The 19,383-nt window shown below is 50.1% G+C and overlaps 1 protein-coding gene across 1 annotated transcript in view; it reads left to right on the top strand.

Moving 5' to 3' along the window:
* Positions 1–5,322: 5,322 nt before the first annotated feature.
* LOC121305514 (E3 ubiquitin-protein ligase HUWE1-like) overlaps positions 5,323–19,383 on the top strand; it is a 51,501-nt gene continuing 37,440 nt past the window's right edge. Inside the window, exons 1-25 of the mRNA XM_041237159.1 lie at positions 5,323–5,415; positions 6,066–6,164; positions 6,422–6,628; positions 6,764–6,916; positions 7,355–7,417; positions 8,110–8,187; positions 8,439–8,486; positions 9,016–9,084; positions 10,188–10,287; positions 10,788–10,888; positions 11,635–11,786; positions 12,291–12,417; positions 12,738–12,878; positions 13,296–13,401; positions 13,916–14,029; positions 14,277–14,378; positions 14,827–14,907; positions 15,240–15,346; positions 15,772–15,949; positions 16,177–16,268; positions 16,983–17,185; positions 17,967–18,024; positions 18,292–18,468; positions 18,754–18,999; positions 19,223–19,352. Of these exons, the coding sequence (XP_041093093.1) occupies positions 5,371–5,415; positions 6,066–6,164; positions 6,422–6,628; positions 6,764–6,916; positions 7,355–7,417; positions 8,110–8,187; positions 8,439–8,486; positions 9,016–9,084; positions 10,188–10,287; positions 10,788–10,888; positions 11,635–11,786; positions 12,291–12,417; positions 12,738–12,878; positions 13,296–13,401; positions 13,916–14,029; positions 14,277–14,378; positions 14,827–14,907; positions 15,240–15,346; positions 15,772–15,949; positions 16,177–16,268; positions 16,983–17,185; positions 17,967–18,024; positions 18,292–18,468; positions 18,754–18,999; positions 19,223–19,352 (2,977 nt within the window). The 5' untranslated portion in view covers positions 5,323–5,370. The remainder of the gene's footprint in view (positions 5,416–6,065; positions 6,165–6,421; positions 6,629–6,763; positions 6,917–7,354; positions 7,418–8,109; positions 8,188–8,438; positions 8,487–9,015; positions 9,085–10,187; positions 10,288–10,787; positions 10,889–11,634; positions 11,787–12,290; positions 12,418–12,737; positions 12,879–13,295; positions 13,402–13,915; positions 14,030–14,276; positions 14,379–14,826; positions 14,908–15,239; positions 15,347–15,771; positions 15,950–16,176; positions 16,269–16,982; positions 17,186–17,966; positions 18,025–18,291; positions 18,469–18,753; positions 19,000–19,222; positions 19,353–19,383) is intronic.

The following is a 19,383-nucleotide window of genomic DNA, read 5'->3' as shown; positions in this document are numbered from 1 at the left end:
AGCTGCGGGATCGTATATAGTATATATATACAGACACACACATTTGTTAATATACTTCTTGTTTGTTTGAACCGAGCAAGTGCAAAATGCAAAACCTTGCTTGCAGCGCGGCGCTCTGCAGATAGACGGATCGATGCATCTTTCGTATTGCAGGAGCCGTTGTTTTGTGCTTTTTTTTTTTTTTTTTTTTTTTTTTTTTTTTTTTTTAAGGCGTTCGAAAGCTCCAAATCAAATAATACTATTATTATATTATTATTATTTTTTTTTTTTTTTTTTTGGGATTTTGTCCCCAGAGAGACGTGTCTGTGGGGCTGAACATTTGTCGGGCCCGGGTCGTCTTGCCTAAGTTTTGTGTTGGCAGAAAATGTTTTGTGTGGCGTGTGCTGTTGAAAATTGTGACACACGTTGCACACATTTTAGCGAAATTTTTTAGCAATTATGCTAAATTGGGGGGGGGCGGGTGGGGGTTCTGTCCGGGGGCACTCAACCATTAACCCCCCCCCCCCCCCCCCCCCCCCCAACCCCCCAACAAAGTCTGGCCTCCCAGTTAAACGTAAACCTGAGCGGGGGGCTGCCAGCCCCAGAAAGAAGGTGGTCTTGGATGACGCACGGCGTGCAGCAACTATAATTACTTCATCCAATTACCAGGGTAGTTCTGGCCCTCCCAGTTAACGTAAACTTGCGCCTAGCTGTTCTTGACCGGCCCGAAGAAGAAAGTAGGTTGGATTTTGGACCGCACGCGGAGACAACATAATTTTACTCGTATATTGTGTTTGTGTGTGTGTTGTTTAGCAGTGTTTAATTGTGTTTCCTCACACGCAGTTGTTGTGCGAGCTTTCACTTTTAGGTTTCGTTTGACCTCGTTCTCCTTTCACGGACTTTTTATTTTTTTTGCTAAATTCCTTCACGAATGATTTGTTTGTTTGCTTTTGTTTATTTGTTTACCTATCGAAGCAAACTAGAACCCCCCCCCCCCCCCCAGCTCTCGTTTGTTAAGCAAAAACAACCATTCAGAACACTTTCAAACGAAAGCGCAAACGCGCTAAACACATAAATAGGGGTCTTCGCCAAAAGTCCAAAAATTAGCAGCATACGTCAATTAGTTAAATAAAGAAAACACACTTTTGCCAAAAAAAAACCAAAACAAACCACAAACATCCGCCGTCCTTACTAACACACCCACTTCGAAACTAACGCCAAATGACTGACGAGCTGAGTCGGTCGTGTTATGTAGCAAATTTTTTGCGCACCGTCCATAACTCTTCACACACACACAGGCAGACACAGACACAGAAAGGATAGACTTAGACAGGACACACACCACAGACCAGGCAGACACAGACCAGAAAGATAGATGTCTGTGTGTGTCCTGTGTGTCTGTGTCTGTCTGTGTCTGTCTTGTATCTGTCTGTGTGTGTGTGTGTCTGTGCTGTGGTTTGTGTGTGTGTGTGTGTGTGTCTGTGTGTGTGTGTTGTGTGTGTGTGTTTTTCTGTCTGTGTGTGTGTGGGTGTGTTACACACACAGACACAGGACACACAACCACACAGACAACACAGTACAGGGAACGACACACACAGAAAGATTTGTGTGTGTGTGTGTGTGTGTGTGTGTGTGTTCTGTGTGTCTGTCTGTGTGTGTGTGTGTGTGCTGTGTGTGTGTGTGTGTGTCTGTGTGTGTGTGTGTGTGTGTGTGTGTGTGTGTGTGTCTGTGTGTGTGTGTCTGTTTGTGTGTGTCTTTCTGTCTGTCTGTGTGTGTGTGTGTGTGTGTGTGTGTGTCTGTGTTGTGTGACCACAGGCAGACACAGACAGAAAGATATAGACAGACACACACCACACACACACACACAGACAGACACACACACACAGGCAGTACTTACAGCAACACGACAGACAGTAGACACACACCCACAGACAGACACACAAGACAGACAGTAGACCACACAACCACACCACAGACAGAGTCTGTGTGAGCAGGACAAGGATAGACAGTCACACACACCCACAACAGTCTGTCTGTCTGTGTGTCTATCTGTGTTGTGTGTGTCACACAGGACAGACACAGACAGACAGATAGCGTCTGTGTGTGTGTGTGTGTGTGTGTGTGTCTGTCTGTCTGTGTGTGTGTGTGTGTGTCTGTGTGTGTGTGTGTGTGTCTGTGTGTGTGTCTGTGTGTGTGTGTGTGTGTGTGTGTGTGTGTGTGTGTGTGTGTGTGTGTGTGTGTGTGTGTGTGTGTGTGTGTGGTGTGTGTGTGTGTGTGTGACGTACAGACAGGTCTGTGTGTGTGTGTGTGTGTGTGTTTTTATTTCCATGTACCCTATACTTAGTCGAGGCAGTTTCTGCATGAGTCCAGTTCCTAATCTTGGAGAGATTTCAGGTTAAGGTTACATGCGTGTCAGAACTGTTCTGTTTGCTTAATTAGACCTCCTGTAATTGTTTTAAGTTACTCTTAGAAATGTTGCAGCTGTTTTGAACGCTGTTGTCCAGGCTGTAACAGGGTTCTGAGGTTCCGCTGGTATTGGGGCGCTCCCCTGAACCCCGTGTTTGGTAAGATACAGGGTATTGATGCTTGTGACAGTGCAGCCGTGTGGGCGCGCGCCTTCGCTGCCGACTGACAGGCAGGAGATTGAGGCGAAGGTCGAAGTCGATATGCCCCCCACAGGGCAGAGAGAGTCATCGAGGGGTCTGTGTGTGTGCAGGATGTCAGTCAGTGAGGGGGGGTGTGTGTGGGTGCAGGGTGTCGGTCAGTGAGGGGGTGTGTGTGTGTGCAGGGTGTCAGTCAGCGAGGGTGTGTGTGTGTGTGTGTGTTGCAGGGGAACACCACACGTCCAGTCAGTCGCTCCCCACCCACACAACACACACACAACACCGTCCGCAGTCAGTCAGTCCCCCCCACACACAACCACGTACCGTCACGCCTTAGTCCCAGTCACTCTCCAAAACAAATCCACACACGCCCGCAGCGTAGTGCTGGTGGGGTGTGTGTGTGTGTGTGTGTGTGTGTGTGTGCAGGTGTGTGTCGTCGCTCCCCCCACACACACACACAACACGTCCCGCAGTCGTCACTCCCCACACACCCACACACACCGTCCGCAGTCAGTCACTCCCCCCACACACACACACACACGTCCCGGGGCAGTCAGTCGCTCCCCCACACACCACACACACACACAGTCCCGCGAGTCAGTCGCTGCTCCCCCACACACACACACACGTCACAGTCAGTCACTCACCCCACACACACCACACGTCCCGCAGTGGTCTGCTCCCCCCCACACCCACACACACACACACCACGTCCGCAGTCAGTCGTTCTCCCCCACACACACACACCACGTCCGGGCGTCAGTCCAGTGACGTGTGTGTGTGTGTGTGTGCAGGGCGTCAGTCAGCGAGGGGGGGTGTGTGTGTGTGTGTGTGTGTGTGTGTGTGTGTGTGTGTGTGTGTGTGCAGGGCTGTCAGTGTCACTCCCCCCACACAAACACACACGTCCTCGCACGTCAGTAGTCGCGCTGCGTGTGGTGTGTGTGTGTGTGTGTGTGCAGGGCGTCAGTTCAGCGAGTGTGTGCTGCCACACAACACACACGTCCCACACACACGTCCCGCACCCCCCCACCACCACACGACAGTCAACATCACGTCCCGCAGTCAGTATGTGGGTGTGTGTGTGTGTGTGTGCAGGGGCGTCAGTCAGTGAGGGTGTGTGTGTGTGTGTGTGTGTGTGTGCAGGTGTGTCAGTCAGCGAGGGGGTGTGTGTGTGTGTGTGTGTGTGTGTGCAGGGCACACTCCCAACACACAGTCACAAGTGAGTGATGTGTGTGTGTGTGTGTGGGGTGTGTGTGTGTGTGTGTGTGTGTGTGCAGGGTGTCAGTGAGGGTGAGGTGTGGTGTGTGTGTGTGTGTGGGCAGTGTGTGCAGGACGTCCCGCAGTCAGCTCACTCCCACCACACACACACACACAAACACGTCCCGCAGTAGGTCACTCCCATGTGTGTGTGTGTGTGTGCAGGGCGTCAGTCAGTGGGGGGTGTGTGTGTGTGTGTGTGTGTGTGTGTGTGTCAGTGAGTGTGTGTGTGTGTGTGTGTGTGTGTGTCAGTGTGCAGGGTGTGTGTGTGTGTGTGCAGTGTGTGTGCGAGTGTGTGTGTGTGTGTGTGTTGCAGTGCAGGTCAGTGCGGAGGTGTGGTGTGTGTGTGTGTGTGTGTGCAGGGCGTCAGTCAGTGAGGTGGGGTGTGTGTGTGTGTGTGTGTGTTTGTGCAGGCGTCACAGGTGGTCAGTCCCACCAACACACAACACGTCCCACAGTCAGGGTCACACACACAACCACACACCACACGTCGCAGTCAGTCAGTAACTCCCCCTAACACACACACACAACGTCCCCGCAGTCAGTAGTCACTCCCACACCACACACACACACCACACGTCCCGCAGTCAGTCACTGTGGTGTGTGTGGGTGTGTGTGTGTGTGTGTGTGTGTGTGTGTGTGTGTGAGTGAGGGGGATTGTGTGTGTGTGTGTGTGTGCAGGGTGTGTGGTGTTTGTGTGTGTGTGTGTGTGTGTGTGTGTGTGTGTGTGTGTGTGTGTGTGTGTGTGTGGTGTGTGTGTGTGCAGGGCGCAGTACAACGAACCATAGCTAACATAGTGTCGGGTCACAGTCGCTCAAGGGAAAGGGGTCATTTATGTTCTCCACTTGAGGTGCACACATAGACCAGACCCTTGACCCTTCCTGACCCTTACCGTAGCTTTGCGTTCTTTCCCCAGTAAAATACTGAGGTGAACTCCACGTGTGTCTGTCTGGGACTGGGAGGGACTGGGAAGCAGTGTGCCCTAGCTTAGTGGTTCGGGCTGAGGGACTGGGTAGCAGTGTGGCATTGTGGTTGTGGCAGAGACAGCGTCTTGTGGTGCAGCTTGTTTATTAAGGGTTGTCTGGTCTGTGCTAGGCTGTGGTTTCTTGGTCTCGTGTGAGATCGATCTGTGCTGGAAGGCTGTGCCGGCACACTGCTGTCATCAGTCATAGCTCTGAGACGAGCGCTTTCATTTTATTAAGTGCTTCCGCTGCGCTGAGATGTGATTCACAAGCCTGCGATGGATGATTGATTTATTTAAGTACTACAGACGAAAACCAGGTTATTTTCTGAGTCTTAAGTCTTAAGTCTATCTTAAACATTTCTTAAACTTACAGGATCTTTGCTAAATTATTGTTAATGATTCATTCAGCAGACCATTTTATCCAAAACGACTTGCAGAGACTAGGAGGGTGAACTCTGCATCATCAACAACTGCTGCTGCTGCCGCAGAGACTTCTTAAAATACTGTCTAATGTGTGTTTTTTCTCCGTGTCTCCTGATCAGGAGCAGAAAGTATAAACTAGCGACAATGAAAGTGGACAGAAGCAAACTCAAGAAAACCCCCACAGAGGCAGTGAGTAAACAAAAACCTGTTTTTATTAAGCTTTGTTTTAAATGTCACTTTTTTTGTTATCCTGTGACGGCGTGTGTACCCCGTCATTTGTGCACCTCTGCAGAAGTGTTTCTTCTAAACTTGCCAGGGAGTTTCAGTGTGTGGGGGTGTGTGTGGAGGCTGGCTGGCTCCGTCTGTCACGCCTCTCTAGAGGAGCGCTCGTCTGATTTTGTGAGGAAACTTGCTCAGGACCTTCTGTAGCTCGCAGGTTATTGAGAGGATCAGAATGTGGGGGTGTCTGGAGGCTGGCTGGCTAACATTTTTACACAGAGAGAGAAGCGCTTGTGATGGAACTTGCTAAGGATCTTGGGTTATCCAAATCTGGGGTTTTGCGGAGGCTGACGGCAGTCAGTGTTCTGTGTCACGTTGTGTTTTCATCACATCTGTTGAGAGAATCCCTTGTCTAGCTAGCGGTTGTCTGTCTGCCACCCTTGCGCTTTGCATCTTGTAGGTCGCGATGATTCAGTTTGTCATGACGCAGGGTGCTTGTGTGTGTGCGTATCACTGCTGACCACCTCTCTCTCTCTCTCTCCCCTCTGCTAATCCTGAATGTTTCTGAGTTGACTTTCTCAACGTTTTCCTTTTTTCTTTTTTTTCTCTACTGTCTCCAGCCTGCCGACTGCAGGGCCCTCATAGACAAGCTGAAGGCATGTCACGATGAACAGCTCCTGCAAGAGCTGCAACAGATCAAGACATGGAACATTGGAAAGGTAGGGGCGCTCTCCACACGCGGCTCTGCCTCTCTCCACCCTCTCTCTCTCTTCTCTCTCTCTGTCTCCCTCGCTCTCTCCCTCTGTGTCCCTCTCTCCTCTCTGCTCTCTTTCTCTCTCTCCCTCGCTCTCCCTCTCCGCTCCCTCTCTTCCTCTGTCTCTTTCTCTCTCTCTGTCTCTGTCCCTCTCTCTCTTCTGCTGCTAGCTGGTTCTGCTCAACAGAGCTCTCTAACCACTCCCCTCCCAACTGTTCCCAGTGCGAGCTGTACCACTGGGTGGACCTGCTGGACCGTTTCGACGGGATCCTGGCAGACGCTGGCCAGACTGTGGAGACCATGTCCTGGATGCTGGTCTGTGACCGGCCAGGAAACTGCCAGCTGAAGAGCCTGTTGCTGGCTGTGCTGAACTTCACTGCCCTGCTCATAGAATACAGCTTCTCCAGACACCTCTACAGCTCCATAGAGGTACAGAACAAGAGTACAGTGCAGTGGAAATACAATGATATATATATATATATATAATATAATGTGTTTGAAGAGCCTGTTACTGGCTGTGCTGAAGTTCTCTGCTGTCCCCGTCTCGCTCTCCCTCTCCTCCAGCACTTGACGATGCTGCTGGCCTCCTGTGACATGCAGGTGGTGCTGGCCGTGCTCAACCTGCTCTACGTGTTCAGCAAGAGATCCAACTACATCACCAGGCTCGGCTCGGAGAAGAGGGCCCCACTGCTGACCAGACTGCAGCACCTGGCAGAGGTGTGTGCGTGTTTATTTAGCTTCGTGTAATCAAAGAAACTACACAGTGATATTGTAGCAGCACTGTATTTCACGTTAGATTTCAAAATGTCACCTTTTTTTTCAATTTGTCAGTTCAACTCCACAGCGCTGGCGTGCAATTCAACACGCCAACGTCACGTCACTGGGCAGCTTTCCGGGCACTTCATGAAGCTCGTGAATTTGTTAGGTGGAGCGACGCAGAACTGCGTGTGCTGTCACTGTTGGAGTGGCCAGCTGATAATCACAGCTGTCGCGTGCTTGCAAGTGTTCCCCTGATGGCAGATTTGCATTGCGGTGACTCTGGGCTGGCGGTCGGCATCGTTTCAATCCGAGTACTTTTTCATTGCCGTGGCAGTGCTGCTTGGGTAAAGTGCGTCTCTGTTTTTATAATGGGAACCTTTTCATGCTGTCTTTCAGAGCTGGGGAGGCAAAGACAATGGGTTCGGACTAGCAGAGTGTTGTAGGGATTTACCTCTGGTGGTGAGTTTTAATTTACTTAGTCCTTTTGAATGTAATTTTATTGAGGTCTGGAAATCAGACTCCCCCGCTGCATAGCAGTGTGATCCAGTCCTGCTTTCACTAGGAGTTTAATAATCAGACTCCCGCTGCACAGCAGTGTGATCCAGTCCTGCTTTCACTAGGAGTTTAATAATCAGACTCCCGCTGCACAGCAGTGTGATCCAGTCCTGCTTTCACTAGGAGTTTAATAATCAGACTCCCGCTGCACAGCAGTGTGATCCAGTCCTGCTTTCACTAGGAGTTTAATAATCAGACTCCCGCTGCACAGCAGTGTGATCCAGTCCTGCTTTCACTAGGAGTTTAATAATCAGACTCCCGCTGCACAGCGGTGTGATCCAGTCCTGCTTTCACTAGGAGTTTAATAATCAGACTCCCGCTGCACAGCAGTGTGATCCAGTCCTGCTTTCACTAGGAGTTTAATAATCAGACTCCCGCTGCACAGCAGTGTGATCCAGTCCTGCTTTCACTAGGAGTTTAATAATCAGACACACCTGAGCTTGTTAGCTAGACACACTGGGGGCTGATCAAGCTGCTAGTGAAACCTGGACTGGATCACACTGCTGTGCAACAGGAGTCTGATTCCCAGCCCTGCGGTGTTAAAGGCTGCACAAGATAGACTGTGGTCTGCCTCTGACTTCTCTCTCTCCTCTCAGAAATACCCCCCCAGTGCGACGACACTACACTTTGAGTTCTACGCAGAGCCGAGCGCCGAGGTCAAAGTAGAAAGAAAGGTGAAGCTGGGAGGGAAGAGAATGACAGAGAAAAAAAACTCGAATGAAAATCTGTTAGAAATCAGATGAATATGTAACGTTGATCCAGTCTGTTCAGATCTGTAAGACTGTACTGTCGAGTCAGAATTGCTTTGATATTATTAGTGTTATTATTATCAGTAGTAGTAGAATTGATTAGTAGAATGTATTTATTATTATTATTATTGTTGTTATCGGTTGCTGATCTCGTTGTCTCTTGCTGTAATTCCCAGACGACCAGCAACACAGTACATTACATCCACATTGAGCAGCTGGACAAGGTGGGAGTGCTAAGCGACGCTTCGTGTGGATCTGATCAGCCTGGACTCCCTGAGCCACAGCTGAGTTTAGAGCATTCCGCAGCACCGGAGAGGCGTTCTCCCTGCAGTGTGAAATCCCGGGATAAGCAGGGAGAGGCGGTTCTCTCTCCGGTGCTGCGAAATGCTCTGTTGGAACCCAGCTGTGATTTCCAGGTATAGGCTGATCGAAATCAAACGTCAGAATTGAAGAAGGAACAATGCCCTGATATAATATAATGGAGAATTTTTTTTTTCTCAGTTATTCTCATTTTTGTGTCCTTGCCTATTCTTTTCTTTGTGTGTGTGTGTGATATATATACACACGCACACAGACAGTTGTATTTAATTCCAGCCTGTGTGTGTGGGGGGCAGTGCGTGTCAGCCTCCTTCGCTCTCTGATCGATACAGCGCTGCCGCTCGTCCCTCCTGTGATGGTGTTCTGTTGTAACAGGCTGCTGGCTTGATGTTTTTGCCCGGCGCTCACACACGACTGCACTTTCTCTTGTTTCAGATTTCAGAAAGCCCGTCTGAGATCATGGAGTCGTTGACTCTCATGTACAGCATCCCCAAGGAGAAGCAGGTGAGCGAGATTGTGGCAGGCTGGCCTCGATCGAGCAGAGGCAGGCAGTGGAGGGGAGAGACTCCCTGTGTGTAGCGGTGCTGTCTACCTGATCAAATCTAAAATTAGCTGTGTGTGTATCTGTCTGACTATCTATCTCTGTCTGTCTGTCAATCAATCTATCTAGCTATCTCTGTCTGTCTAGCTATATCTCTGTCAATCTATCTGTCTAGCTATCTCTCTCTAGCTATCTCTCTAGCTATCTCTCTGTCTCTCAATCTACCAGCTATCTCTCTATCAATCTGTCTAGCTATCTCTCTATCAATCTACCAGCTATCTCTCTATCAGTCTGTCTAGCTATCTCTCTATCAATCTGTCTAGCTATCTCTCTATCAGTCTGTCTAGCTATCTCTCTATCAGTCTGTCTAGCTATCTCTCTATCAATCTGTCTAGCTATCTCTCTGTCTCTCAATCTACCAGCTATCTCTCTATCAATCTGTCTAGCTATCTGTCTATCAGTCTGTCTAGCTATCTCTCTATCAATCTACCAGCTATCTCTCTATCAATCTGTCTAGCTATCTCTCTGTCAGTCTGTCTAGCTATCTCTCTATCAATCTATCTAGCTATCTCTCTCTGTCTCTCTATCAGTCAATCTAGCTCTGTCTGTCTGCCTGTCTCTATCAATCTATTTCTGTCTAGCTGTCTGTCTCTCTATCAATCTATCTAGCTACCTCTGTCGCTGTCTATCTATCTGTCTATCGCTATCTAGTTATCTCTGTCTATCTCAGTATTTGTCTGTCTATCTATCTCTCTCTCATATCGTATTCTTTTGAATTTGAATTTCCCCTCTTCAATTTCAGGAAAAAAAAAAAAGCAGCAGCAGCTGAAATAGAGGCGTTTACAAGCGCGTCACGTTTTTGTCAGATTTGTGATAAAGGAATCCCCCTTTTTTGAGAAGAAAAACGGGTTTTAAAAAAAATTGAAGGACTAGAGTCTGTGCTAAAATCTGTCTATCTCTTAATTATTTATCCCGTCTGTGAATCCAGGCCAGTCTGGGTGGTTTATAAACACCCCTCTTTGTCTTGTGTATAAAAAAATAATAAAATCTCTTCCTTTCGTCGCAGATCCTGCTATTCACGCACATCCGATTGGCTCACGGATTCTCCAATCACAAGAAGAGGCTGCAGGCGGTACAGGCCAGGCTGCACGCCATCTCCATTCTAGGTGAGGCATTGAAAACGAAACCAGCTCTCTGCCGTCTGCGTGCTCGCTCTCGTACTGTCACTGTTTCACTGTGAGCTGGCCTCTTCAGGGAGCCTGTCCGCAGAGCTGACTCGTTCCCGGGTTCACATTCTTATACTGACAGAACAATGGTTCTGTGCGTCGATACAAACACGGTGCTGCGGCCCCCCCCCCCCCCCCACGCCGGAGTTCTGGGGGTTTTGGAAGCCCTGGCGTGAGGTCAGCGGTCCAGGACACTCCCAGTGCTGCCTGGGGTAGATGCAGGTTTGGAAAGTGGGCTGGCAGCTGAGAGTGTTGTCAGCTGTCATCAGAAACCCAAGCGGCTGTTTCCTTGGCCTGTTTGTTTGTTTGTGTGTGTTTGCTTGCTTGCGGGGAGCTCTTGTCGGGAATCCTCGTTGGTGATCCCACAGCTCCAACGCGGCTGAGCTGTGTTTGACAGTGACCAGGGCTGGATGGTAAGTGATTTCTTCTCTCTGTTGCAGTGTACTCCAATGCGCTGCAGGACTCTGCCAACAGCATCTTGTACAACGGCTTGATCGAGGAGCTGGTGGACGTGCTGCAAATCACAGACAAGCAGCTCATGGTGAGAAGGGACGAGAGTACATGAGAGAGATCTGTCTCTGTCTGTCTATCTCTCTGTCTATCTATCTCTGTATATATCTATCTATCTAGAGAAATATGTCTATCTATCTAGAGGGATCTATCTATCTATCTAGAGAGATCGATCTATCAGTCTGTCTATCTAGAGAGATATCTGTCTATCTATCTAGAGAGATATCTATCTCTATCCCGCACTAAGATGATGGTTTCACAGCGTTTAATAGCTTTCACTGTCTCGGTGGAAACCAGGCGACTGTGGTGTCCGTCTTGGCTCCAGACTGCCTGCAGCTCATGCAGGAGGATCACTCCTGGGCAGAGCCACAATGGGTGCACTTTCATAGCCGCTTCTCAATGTCTTTCTCTGTCGGTCTTGTTTTAGCGTCTGCTGATTTCATAGTTCGGGTTTGAACTTGTTTTTTTATTTTGCACTTGCTGTCGGAGGTCACTCTGCTCCAGGCAGGAGAATTCATGCTGTAAAAAAAAATGAATCAATTAGAAGCAGCAATGAGCCCCTTGCCTAATCGCTGTGCTTGAAATAGATGTACAGTCACGCAGAGCAGAGTTGGGCTCAGTCAGGATAGGCGGGCGAAAACAAACCAGCGACGTTGTTTTCTAGCAAACGGCTTCCCCCCCCCCCCCTCCCTCCCTGAATTTAATTTGGAAAAAGGCAAACTTCAAGCCCAGCTGTTGTAATGGCGTGTACTCTTGTGTGTCGTTCCGCGTGTGCAGGATATCAAGGCCGCCTCTCTGCGCACTCTGACCTCCATCGTTCACCTGGAGAGGACCCCCAAGCTGAGCAGCATCATCGACTGCACTGGCACTGCCTCCTACCACGGCTTCCTGCCCGCGCTGGTCAGGAGCTGCATCCAGGCCATGATCGGTGAGAGAGAGACTCTGCGTGAGTGTGTGCGCGAGTTGAGCTATGCATTGTGTGTGTGAGACAGCATAATGTAATAAAGCCCAGTGAAAACATAGGGAAGCATTGTAAAGCACAGAGAGGTCTGGTAAAGCACAGGGAAGCATTGTAAAGCACAGAGAGGTCTGGTAAAGCACAGGGAAGCATTGTAAAGCACAGAGAGGTCTGGTAAAGCACAGGGAAGCATTGTAAAGCACAGAGAGGTCTGGTAAAGCATAGGGAAGCATTGTAAAGCACAGAGAGGTCTGGTAAAGCATGGTAAAGCTGGTAAAGCACAGAGAGGTCTGGTAGGGAAGCATTGTAAAGCACAGAGAGGTGTGGTAAAGCATAGGGAAGCATTGTAAAGCACAGAGAGGTCTGGTAAAGCACAGGGAAGCATTGTAAAGCACAGAGAGGTCTGGTAAAGCATAGGGAAGCATTGTAAAGCACACAGTTTTAACAACCCCCCCCCCCCCCCCCTTCCCCCCCTTCCTTGGATGGAGCCCTACCCTCACCAGTTTGCCACGGCGCTCTTCTCCTTCCTCTATCACCTGGCCAGTTATGACGCGGGCGGGGAGGCACTGGTGTCCTGTGGCATGATGGAGGCCCTGCTCAAGGTGAGCCCCCCCCCCCCCCCTCGCCACTCCATTAAAGAGGAAACAGCTGCTTCAAAAAAATATATAAAAGTGACGTGTTCATAAAAGCTGGCCTTTTTAATGTTTTTAAATGGAATAAATTCAACAGCAAGCGTTTCCACTGGAAACCAGTTTGTCACTGAATTTATTGTTTCTTTTTATCATACTAGGAAACTATAACATTGTCGCTCTGATAAATACCGTACCTTTCTACCAGCAAGCCAACGTTAATAATGATAATAATAATAATAATAACAATAAAGTCCTGCCCCTGTTCCTCGCGCCTCTCCTTCCCCCGGTAGGTGATAAAGTTTCTGGGGGATGAACAGGATCAGATCACGTTTGTGACGCGGGCGGTGAGAGTGGTGGATCTCATCACTAACCTCGACATGGCTGCCTTCCAGTCTCACACCGGACTGGCCATCTTCATCAGCAGACTGGAGGTGAGGAGAAGCAGAGACTCGCACACGCGAGCCTGACCCCAGCGTGAAACGGGAACATTCAAATATTGTGTTTTTAAACTCTCCCCGCTGCTGTTTCTGAACCCGTGTGTGTGTCTCGCTCTCTCCTCTTCCTCCCTGTGTCTTCTCTCTCCCCCTCTTCTCCTGTGTCTCCATCTTTCTCTCCCCCTCTCCTGTGTCTTCTCTCTCCCCCTCTTCTCCTGTGTCTCCTCTTTTCTTTCTCTCCCCCTCTCCTGTGTCTCCTCTCTTTCTCTCCCCCTCTCCTGTGTCTTCTCTCTCCCTCTCTCCCTCTCCTGTGTCTTCTCTCTTTCTCTCCCCCTCTCCTGTGTCTTCTCTCTCCCCCTCTTCTCCTGTGTCTCCTATCTCTTTCTCTCTCCTCTCTCTCTGTCTCTCTTCTAGCACGAGGTGGAGCTGTGTTGGAAGGAGTGCCCCTTTGTTATCAAACCAAAGATCAGTCGGCCCAGCGCAGGCCAGGAGGGGGAGGACATGGAGACGGACACAGAGGGTAGGGGTGGAACGACTCTGTCGCCAGCTCTCACTGTGTAGCGCTTTTACTTGGAGTGAAGCCGCTCCCTGAATGCATGTCTCACTATCGAAATTCAATTAAAAAAAAAACCCCTGCATTTATCTCTTAATGACAACAACTGAGATTAAATGATCTTTTGTTATCTGGGTGCCAGCGTGGAACAGTGTATTGCTGCAGAATAATTGAACTGTGCAGTTGTGAATTGGTCCCCAAAGTGAAAATCGCTGAGTCCAAGTCGCTCCCCCTAAATTTTAAACTAATTTCTGCAAGTAAGGGTGACTGAAATCCCTGTAGATAAGGTACATGTAATGTGATCCTGAGGGAAGTCGCTTCACCTCCTTGTGCTCCGTCCTTCGGACGAGACGTCACGCAAGCGAGGTCCTATTGGAAGAGTCTCTGCAGCAGCAGCAGCAGTTCGGTCAGTTGAGGGGTGGGTGAAAGGGTGCACTTCGCTGTTGTGTGGTTGGTTGTCTACAGTGTTTTTGGTTTCCAGTGTCTGATGTTGCCATGGAGAGCAGCCCTGGTCCTTCAACCTCCACAGAGCAGAGAGCCGAGGGGGAGAGTCGAGACCAGGCCAGCGCCAGCCTCGGCTTCACCCCCAGACCAGGTAAGCACACCTGAGAGGTACTGACACACACACACAGACACCCGAGATGAGGAGACACACACACACGCACGTGTTCTCTGTACACTGGCACTATTGATCTCTTGCTGTAGAGCTGAGAGTCGAGGCCAGGTTAGAAACGGCGTCACACTGACATACCCCCACTCCTCAGACTGTAGCTGGTGTTTACTGACCCCGCTGTGTGTGTTCATAACGTTGCTGATATTTTGTGTGTTTTTGTCCCGTGCAGGAGTCCAGTGCATCCCTCAGAGAGCTGCTCTGCTCAAATCCATGTTGAATTTCCTGAAGAAAGCCATCCAGGACCCGGCCTTCTCGGACGGCATCCGACACGGTGAGACCCCTTTCACACTGTCTCCAAGAGAAACACTGCAAGAAACTCCAGAAATTCAACAGCAAGCGTTTCCACTAGACCCCTTTCACACTGTCTCCAAGAGAAACACTGCAAGAAACTCCAGAAATTCAACAGCAAGCGTTTCCACTAGACCCCTTTCACACTGTCTCCAAGAGAAACACTGCAAGAAACTCCAGAAATTCAACAGCAAGCGTTTCCACTAGACCCCTTTCACACTGTCTCCAAGAGAAACACTGCAAGAAACTCCAGAAATTCAACAGCAAGCATTTCCACTAGTAGTCTTTCTCAGTGTCTTCCAGTAGTTTTATTGTTTGAGAAGTAAAGGCAATGAAATGTAAACGGCTCTGATCTCGATCAGGCTTGAGTGCCTGTGTTTCACGCGTGTGTCTGCGTGCCTGTGTTTCACGCGTGTGTCTCTCTGCTGCAGTAATGGACGGGTCTCTGCCTACCTCACTGAAACACATCATCAGCAATGCAGAGTATTATGGACCCTCTCTCTTTCTGCTAGGTGAGTTGCACCAGGGCTTTATTCATTGTGCCTTCGCATGCCGAGGTTTGTGTAACTTCACCAGGTTTGACAGGGCGGTGTGGCTCAGCAAGACTCTAGATTAGTTTTCTATGTTCTTCCTGAAAAGAAGCTCATTCAAATCTTAACAGTTTCAGATGAAAGGTCTCATCTCTGTATCATCCCTTCATTTTCTTTTGAAATTCGGCAAATGTTATACAGCTGCTAGCTATTACTGAGGCTTTATATTCCTAATCCTGTTTCTCTCTTTCGCGCTCTCTTCCCCCTCCTCCCCCCTCTTTCTCTCGCTCTGTGTCTCTCGCTCTGTCTCACAGCGACGGAAGTGGTCACAGTGTTCGTGTTCCAGGAGCCCTCTCTCCTGTCCTCCCTGCAGGACAACGGACTCACAGACGTCATGCTGCATGCGCTTCTCATTAAAGACGTGAGTTTATAAACCAGCATTAAACCCCTCCTGTATCATTGGCTCGTGTCACACTAACTCTCAGCCTGTGCTGTCTTTTTAAACCAGCCCGTGTCCCCCACCTTGCAGTTGTAACTGTGATCTCATTAACTTTCTAATGATCAAAAACTGTCTTCTTGTAAAGATCGTATACCAGTGGCATGATACCGAATTAACAAAGTAGAGCTGGCCTCATGTCTCCCTCCCCTTCTCTCTCTCTTTCTGTCCCTCCTCTCCCTCTTTCTCTCTGTCCCTCTCCTTGTCTCTTGCCCCCTCTTTCTCAGTCCCTGTCTGCGCTCTCTTGGCCCTTGGCTCTGTCAAGCTCTCTCAGTCCCCGTCTCCCCCCTGTCCCTCCTCTCGTGGCCCTGTCTCTCTCACGCTCTCTCTCACAGTCCCTCTCTCTGCAGGTCCCTGCCACGCGGGAGGTCCTCGGCTCCTTGCCCAACGTGTTCAGTGCCCTGTGCCTCAACGCCCGCGGGCTGCAGTCCTTCGTGCAGTGCCAGCCCTTCGGGCGGCTCTTCAAAGTGCTCCTCTCTCCAGACTACCTGCCCGCCATGCGTCGCAGACGCAGCTCCGACCCGCTTGGTGAGAGAATACATTCCCGGTCCCTGTTCCCTTTTTAATCAGAACTGCTAATTAGCAGCGTTCTGTTAATGAGCTTCTCACAGGCAACAACGCTGCTATTCAAACAACGCTAACGCCAATATACAATCCATCTATCTAAATTCATCTGTCCTGTTTCTGTGATATGTCAGTGCACTGTACCTGGGAACCCGTCTAGAACACGCGTGTGTGTGTTTGGTGTGTTGCAGGAGACACAGCCTCGAATTTGGGCAGCGCCGTGGACGAGCTCATGAGACACCAGCCAACCTTGAAGACAGACGCCACCACCGCCATCATCAAGGTGACAGCAGCAGGGCTGGGCAGCTGTGGACAGAGTTCTGCATCGCCTTCTATATAGAATGAACTGATTCAGCTTCATAGAGTCCAGTGAAAGCTGCTGAATAATGTTCCCTTGTTCTCATATTGAATTGCACCCCCTCTATATAGAATGAACTCCCTCAGCTTCATAGAGTCCAGTGAAAGCTGCTGAATAATGTTCCCTTGTTAACATATTGAATTGCACCCCCTCTATATAGAATGAACTCCCTCAGCTTCATAGAGTCCAGTGAAAGCTGCTGAATAATGTTCCCTTGTTAACATATTGAATTGCACCCCCTCTATATAGAATGAACTCCCTCAGCTTCATAGAGTCCAGTGAAAGCTGCTGAATAATGTTCCCTTGTTAACATATTGAATTGCACCCCCTCTATATAGAATGAACTCCCTCAGCTTCATAGAGTCCAGTGAAAGCTGCTGAATAATGTTCCCTTGTTAACATATTGAATTGCACCCCCTCTATATAGAATGAACTGATTCAGCTTCATAGAGTCCAGTGAAAGCTGCTGAATAATGTTCCCTTGTTCTCATATTGAATTGCACCCCCTCTATATAGAATGAACTCCCTCAGCTTCATAGAGTCCAGTGAAAGGGTTTGGGGCTCCCCTTGGACCGGGACTGGGAAACCCTGTACTACAGAACCAGTATTTTTTCATACGAGTCTCCCCCCCCCCCCCAGTTGCTGGAGGAGATCTGTAACCTGGGCCGCGCTCCGGAGTACATCTGCCAGAAACCGTCCATCCAGAAAGCAGACGGCACGGCCACCGTCCCCCCGCCCCGCTCCAACCACGCCGCAGAGGAGGCGTCGAGCGAGGATGAGGAGGAGGAGGAGGTGCAGAGCTTCAGCACCGCACAGCAAGGGGAGCCCGAGCCCAGCCAGCAGTGAGTACGGGGGGGGGGGGGGGCATGGGGAGGAGAGAGGAGAGGGGAGGGGAGAGAGGTCATGCAGACGCTTCAGCACAGCAAGGGGGGCCCGAGCCCAGTCAGCAGTCATGCCCCCCCAAGGAGCGATCTCTCGAGAGGGAGAGCTCCCCGTCTCTGCAGACTTCTCGACAGCCGTGGGGGGGCCCGAGCCCAGTCAGCAGTGAGTACGGGGGGGGTCAGTACGGAGGAGGAGGGAGGAGGAGGAGGGAGGAGGAGGAGGAGGAGGAGGAGGAGGAGTGTGCGCTTGAAATTGCAATCAACCGAGCTTCATCAGAACACGTGCCATTACGCTGGCGATACGTCATGTAGTGCTCACATTTGTATGCTTGCTTTCTCTCTTCTGTCTCTCCCCCCTTTCTGAGTTTTTTTTGTTCTTCATTCTAAAGAACCGGGATGATTTTGAACCCAAACCAAAACTGGCGTGAAGGAAGAGTTCTCGCTGCTAGTTAGAATTCTTTCACAGAGTTCCCTGCTGGGGGTGTAGCTTGTGTGTGTTTTTGTTCTTCTCTCCTCCTCCTCCTCCTCTCTCTAGCTCCTCTCTCTCGTTCCCCGCTCTCTCCTTCCTCTCCGGTTTTCATACAGAGAAGTTCAGGAGAACGGGATCCGTTCTCCGCTAGTTCATAGAGGGAGCTCTCCCGACACTCAGAAACACGCAGTTACTCTTGAGATCCGTGTTTGCGTTTCAGATCCTGTAATGCGCTCCTGCGTCTGATCTCAGCTCTTTGGTTTTTTGTTCCAGGGTTGTGGGAACAGAGGAGAGGATACCCATCCCTCTGATGGATTACATTCTGAACGTGGTGAGTGGTCAGACCTGTCTGGAAGGGGCTGCCCATGGTCGCCTCGTTCTCGGAACTGGACGGGCTCCTGCCGGGATCGTGAACGCCTTCAAACCAGACTTGGGTTCCGTTCTCAGTTCCTTAGTCCCAGCCGAAATTTGCAATTAGTTTTTGTTTTGTTTTTTTTAATTACTATTGTGCTGCAGCAATTCTAATGAATTACGCTGAATCCCTGGTGAGTTTGGCTTGTAAACTCTTGTGCGCTCTCTCTCCCCCTCTCTCCCCCAGATGAAGTTTGTGGAGTCGATCCTCAGTAACAACACCACAGATGATCACTGCCAGGAGTTTGTCACACAGAAAGGTCTCCTGCCCCTGGTCTCAATCCTGGGGCTGCCCAACCTTCCCATTGACTTCCCCACCTCTGCAGCCTGCCAGGCTGTGGCTGGAGTGTGCAAGTCCATACTGGTGCGTACTGGGCTCTGTGTTCGCCTGCCCATTGACTGAGGCTATGGGGTTTATGATGGAGTCTGTCTGTACTGTAGAAATATGTATATATATATGAGAAAGATGTTTGAGTCACTGTTATATTCTCTGTGAAACATAAGTTACTGAAATGTACACAACAGACCATAATATTGATGTGATGCAGCCATCAAAAATGTGTTTAGCTATTTTCTCGTTGTTTTTAACTATAATCTCTCTCTGGCTCTCCCTCTGTGTCTCTCTCGCTCTCTCTGTCCCTCTCCCCAGACCCTGTCTCACGAGCCGAAGGTCCTGCAGGAGAGCTTGCTGCAGCTGGACGGGATCCTGTCCTCTCTGGAGCTCCTTCACCGTCCCATCGACTCCCCGGGGGGGTCGGTGCTGCTGAGAGAGCTGGCGAGCGCGGGCAACGTGACGAACGCTACGCTGTCGGCCCAGGCCACGCCCCTGCTGCACTCGCTCGCTGCCGCCCACGCCTACATAGTGATGTTCGTGCACACCTGCAGAGTAGGACAGGTGAGTGCTGTGGAGTCGTTATTGTTATTAACGGACTCATTCAGCAGACGCTGTTATCCAGAGCGACTTACAGAGACTCTTCCAATGGGACCTTGTTTGTTTGACATCTTGTCTGAAGTATTAAACCAGAACAGGTCAAAGCCTTAAGAGTAAGCAGCGGGGGTCCAGGTGGGCGGGGAGGGCGCTCGCCGGCCTGTGCTGATTCTCTTCCCTTTGTCTGCAGAGTGAGATCAGGGCGATCTCTGTGAAGCAGTGGGGCTCCCCGCTGGGGCTCAGTGTGCTGATGAAGCTGAGCCAGCTCTACTGCTCTCTGGTGTGGGAGAGTACAGTGCTGCTTTCGCTCTGCAGCCCAACAGGTACGGACTGACCCGCCCCCGCGGGGGG

Source organism: Polyodon spathula, chromosome 43 (genome assembly GCF_017654505.1).
Source record: "Polyodon spathula isolate WHYD16114869_AA chromosome 43, ASM1765450v1, whole genome shotgun sequence".
NCBI lineage: Eukaryota > Metazoa > Chordata > Actinopteri > Acipenseriformes > Polyodontidae > Polyodon > Polyodon spathula.
Note: the sequence above shows the minus strand (reverse complement) of the source record. Positions and strands in the feature narration are given on the sequence as shown.